General features: G+C 40.5%; 1 protein-coding gene across 1 annotated transcript in view; it reads left to right on the top strand.

Annotated features, from left to right (window-relative positions):
- The first annotated feature begins 3,314 nt into the window (after positions 1-3,314).
- The window catches only part of LOC105624108 (voltage-gated potassium channel subunit beta-2), a 13,625-nt gene continuing 11,529 nt past the window's right edge, over positions 3,315-5,410 (top strand). Inside the window, exon 1 of the mRNA XM_012205467.1 lies at positions 3,315-3,439. Coding sequence (XP_012060857.1) covers positions 3,315-3,439 — 125 coding nt within the window. The remainder of the gene's footprint in view (positions 3,440-5,410) is intronic.

Below are 5,410 nucleotides of genomic sequence, written 5' to 3'. Positions count from 1 at the left end.
GAGAGAGAGAGAGAGACGGTTCCCCGTCTCTTCAAACACACTTCTTTTAGAGATGCTTTTTGTCAATAAGCTTATAAGCATAAGTATCTAAAGCATTCAAAGATGCTTTTACCCGAGGAACACACAAGAGTCAATAAAAAATCAATATGACTTTATTTTGACTCTTAACGTTTAAACAGTCAATTTTTTTTTTACAATAAGTTATTATTTTGACTTTTATGACGTTAAAATAGAATCATTTCTCTTGGTTCGATGTGTTCCTTGATACTTACGTTATATTATTTGATCTACTTTTTGTATCGAGAAGAGAGAGTAAGTAATTTTAACAAAAGTGAAATTATATTAGAATCATTTTACGATGACTTTCTTTGTGCTTATTCCTTTTGGTTATATATACTATACAGTAGTATACCTTAGCCAGTATAAAGCATCCTCAATTTATTACATAAAATTGATTGCCTTCGGTCTTTTTCTTGGAAAAGGGGATAATAAAAAGCCAAAAGCGGACTAACAAAATATGAAAATTGATATAAAAATAAATATTACTTTCCAATAAAAATCATTTTCAATTTATATTTCGTTAGATTATAAAACGTTTGTTTAGAAGTTACTTTATGGCCAAGGCTGTACTATTCTTGTGTGCAGGATGAAAATAAAACAAAATTTTTAAAACATTTTTTTTCATTTATAATTACCAATAATATCCTAAATTCATGAGAAAGGAAAGATATATACTTTCTAAAAGTTCTTCGTTGCGGTTATGTTTAAAGACATCAAGACACGCTTTTGTTTGCTTAATTTATACAAGAGAAGATGTGCAACCATAGAAAAACGGGCATTGCGGTCATCGTTCCTGTAGTTTTTCCAAAAGGAAATTTAACGCGCGCATGCGTCGTTGGCGATGCGGAAGATAGAATCTAGAATAATGCTCGATAGAATAATGCTGAGTCGTGCTACCGCACGACAACGACGAACGTCGCGTTTTCGAAATCATTGAATCGGCAATTTCTTACCAGATTCTTGATATACGAAGAATAAAAAGAAGTGTCTCTTCCTTTTCCCATGTTAGATCGAATTTCAGACTATTCGATTCGTCTCGCGCGATGTATTATGGCCTATATTCTTGAATCTATACCGCGTATGAAAATCTATAATATACGCATAGGTATACTATAGTATTTTTCCTGTTATTTTTCGAGAATAATAAAAGAGAGGAACACGAGTCATCAAAATGGTGATGACACTAAAATTAATCAAACTAGACATTTTTCTTAGTGCAGAATATCCTTTGGATAAAATGTACAAACAACAAAAAATTCAAAATTAAGATATGGAAGCTTCAAAGATGTCTTTTAGATGTCTAAAGCATCTTTTAAAAAAATGACTTTAAAACGTCTTTCAAGGATTTTTAAGACATCTTATGTTTTCGGACACGTGTCTTGGGTGCTGTGTGGGAGTTGCAACGATGTAAGTCGAGGGTTCGAGGTCAGACATGATCAGACGGAGCTAACATGAATTCGCATGATGTTATAAAGTTATCTCTACATAATTCGCAAACGCAGACGTAGAATGACGTATCACCACACTCAAGAAACGCAAATGCAAGCTAATCGCACGCAGTGAATTGAACTACAACAGACATTGACATTTAAAGCGTTGACATTTAAATTTAAATCAGATTGCGAATTACAGACGTTCTCCATTTGGTAATCGACCCAAGTTGAATCCTTTCATCTTATATGGAACGCAAAGAGAGATAGAATGATGTTTGTGTTGATTTGTGTCACACTAAATGGAAAGCAACCTATATGTAGAGATAGCTTAACTCGTGTCTCTGTCACCTCGTGCGCCTTCCGCGACAAATTTCACGTTTTTAACGCGGGAGTTGGAGAGACACGCGCGCGCGCATGCAGTTAGAAGATAAAGGGGCGCGCGCAGCAGCCCACCATCATGACGGGGGGCGGTGGGGAGGTTGAAGGGTTGCACGGGGGTTGCATCGCGCTCCTCCGCCACCAAAGAGGAGAAAGGTGGGAATCGGCAGCGGGTGTCGAGCGGTGTGCGCGCAGTGTTACCTACGTGCGGGGAGCACGACACTCGCCGTCTCTTCTCTCTCTCTCTCTCTCTCTCTCTCTCTCTCTCTCTCTCTATCTTTTTCTTTCTCACCGGACTTTCTTTCTCCCATCCTCACACTCACTTTCCCCCATTTTTACCGATGTTCCGTTCGAGATTTGTGTGTGTTCCTTTATGAAAGCTCGTTATTGCCGCGCCGCGCCGCGCCGTTTGATCGGCCCGCAAGCGCGAACTCCTTAATGCTCGCGTCCGATCCGCGGCTGTCCGATAATGCCCGTTATCGTTGCCGCGCACGTTACATGACCCGCGATACGCGCGTTACGGGAATCTACGTCCGCGGGCACGGCGACGGGCACCGGCGACCGAGTAGCACCGGTCCTCGTGACGTAGTGCTAACGCGATCGTGGGGTGATAACCGATGATGATGGATCGTAACGCGAAACTGTAACAACCCCTCCCCCCCCCTTCCCTGGCCACTGCAGTTCGCGATCATCGCCGTCGCACCCGGTGGTATCCTTGATACTCTGCCTTTGCATTGATGGCCGACGGTTTAGGGGTAGATCGAATCCCCTGTAGTTTCATATCGACCATACTCGCAAACCCGTCTCTCGCGAGCGTTTCGACCCGGTCTGCGGAGATCCGCGGAGTCGGACGATGTTATCGAGGAAACCGTGAAGGAACCACCGATGTCACCCCACCTTCTCCCTCCCCTGAGCGCGGATTGTGACTGCTAGCACGAGAGAAAACTCTGTGAAGTTATATGCTCGTGAAAAAAGTGGTGCCTAAGCGTGATTTCTTAACTGTGTGTGTGTATATGTGAGGGAAGGGAAAATTTAATCAGTGCCTATACGCATCGCACGTGCAATAATCACGAAATTGATTTGTATCAACTCGATCGATCACCCATAGTCTGTACATACACGCATCTCGGGAATAGTTTCGGATTACAATTTTGCGATGCCCGTTTGCCACGCGCCAAAGATCGCGCCCAAGTGTCGAGGTGAAGATAGAGAGCGAGGTACGAGCAGCAAGACGGAGGAGATCGCTTCGTTAAAATAAAATTCCCCGCGACCAGGGAGCCTTCGAGATTTCATAAAGCGCGTTTCAACGGGCATGATTGCCGCATTAGGAGTCAAGTACGTGTGTATCGTATCCACACCGTGATATCGGCCTGCTCTATACGTCCTCCCTCCCTCCGAAAGTGTTTCCAATTTAGACTGAAACATTCCACAACGGCATCAGCGATGTCACGATTAATGTTGTGTAATCTTGGCAATACCTCGACAGCGGGAAATGACACGAACAACAACGCAAATACGAATAGCAGTATGGAGGACGACGATTCTTATCCACTGCCTACTATTTATCGGTATGTAGATCAAACATACTCCGTGAATAGTATTTGGAGAAAAAAATACATATATATATATATATATATATCTTCAAAAAATAGAGAAAAATGCATATATATATATATATATCTTCAAAAAAAAAATATTGAAAGGATTATATAAATTTTTATGCGTTAGTATACATATTTAATACAATAAGATTTCTAGAATGTCATTTTTTTGACAATTCTTATTAATGTAATTTTATAAATGTAAAATTTTAATCAATGAGACCAGAAAAGTTTTACGATCTCAAAGAATACATGTACGGCTGGTAACTCTATCCGCGAATGAGTCAAAGGATTTCGTTCATTGTCGCGAGTTCGTGACAAAAGAGAAAAAAAAATAAATGTCACGGCGATGTGGGATTTCCGTGAAATATCGTGCGCGTTTCAATTAAAGTTGTCCTGGCCAAAGGTCCCTCCCATTATTTTCGCGATAGACGCGAGAAACGAACAATTTTAATTTCAACCCTTTTGAATCTGGTTTTTTTTTGAAAGGACTTTTATTTCTAACAAAATAGATTTTTGACTTGAAATTTTAGGAAAGAACACGGAAAAATAACGGTTTTGCTAAAATATCATAAAATTTTAATTAATTATAAATTTGGCAATAATTATGTTATGACCGTCAAAATAATTATGTAGGTCGCTCTAGTTAGTTGACAGAATGTCAAAATTTTTTGCACCATTATGTAGTCACTAATTTAGTGCATTGATATAAAAAATAGAATAGACACAGATTTGGAAATAATTATATTGAAAATCGAAATAACTATGTAAAATGCTTAAATGATAATAATTTAGGAATTCGCGAATTTAGAGTATTATTATTCTATTCTTATCTATTCTCACTAAATAAACAAGGATAAAATTATATTTGTATGCACTCGGATGAAGTTTCTGAACATTGTCCATTATCACTATGTTTGAGCGTCCTACATAATTATTTTGATGGTCCAACGTAGTAATTTTTAAATCTCTCCGTTTATATCTAATTTTTATGTACTTCAGCGTGCGCAAATAAAACTATTCTTTCCATGCACAAGTAAAATGAAATTTCTTGGAGACTTATAAAACGCATGCCCGTTTATTTTCATTTCTGTTATTTTGTTGTTTCCCACAAACACGCAAAAGTCAATCTGGCTTTTATATCATCTGGATACTCTCGATTCTTTTTTTTTTTTCCTATACATTCTGTTCCGCTAAACGCTATTATATCGATCGAACATCGTTCCGCGATTCGCTCCACAACAAGCGGATTATCGGGAATATTTCGGCGGGACTTTAATTATTAAACATGGATAATTCACAAAGTAATCGCGTCTAGGCTAATGTCGGAGCAAAGTGATCGGTATACACGATACACCGGGCACTCGAGCGAAAGACGATATTCCCCGACCCGAGACCTATCGCCTCTCTTCTTCCCTCCACTGTTCCTTCGTCGGCTTCGTCCCTTGCGCACCGGTGACCCACATCGCGGTGGTGGCGGGTGGCGGACTCACAGTGGTAGTTTTAGCTTTTAAAGGGGCACAGACACAGCGCGCGTCTCGGACGCTCCCAGATGTTCTTGGAAGGCTGCGCCTTTCTAAGGCTGGCGCTCGCAAACGATCGACCGAGCTCACTCGAGCTAAGCGAAATTCAAACACGAGTAACTCGACGAGGATGTACCATCGACGACGATCGCCGGCATCCAATGACGCTTGGCTGCCATTGCATCCCCTCGCACCCTTCAACTCGAACGACCTGCGAGAGCATTGGGGTGTATTAGCTTATTTAGACTCGGTTGCATCAACGTCACTTGTAGCTAACTTTGGCCGCAATAAGTTTTTCTTCTTCGGGTTTATGTCATGTATTATATAAAACTGTAATCTGAGAAGGAAGAGAGAGAGAAAGAGACAGAGAGAGAGAGAGAGAGAGAGAGAGAGAGAGAGAGAGAGAGAGAGAGAA

Source organism: Atta cephalotes (assembly GCF_000143395.1).
Source record: "Atta cephalotes unplaced genomic scaffold scaffold00073, whole genome shotgun sequence".
Taxonomy (NCBI): Eukaryota; Metazoa; Arthropoda; class Insecta; order Hymenoptera; family Formicidae; genus Atta; species Atta cephalotes.
Note: the sequence above shows the minus strand (reverse complement) of the source record. Positions and strands in the feature narration are given on the sequence as shown.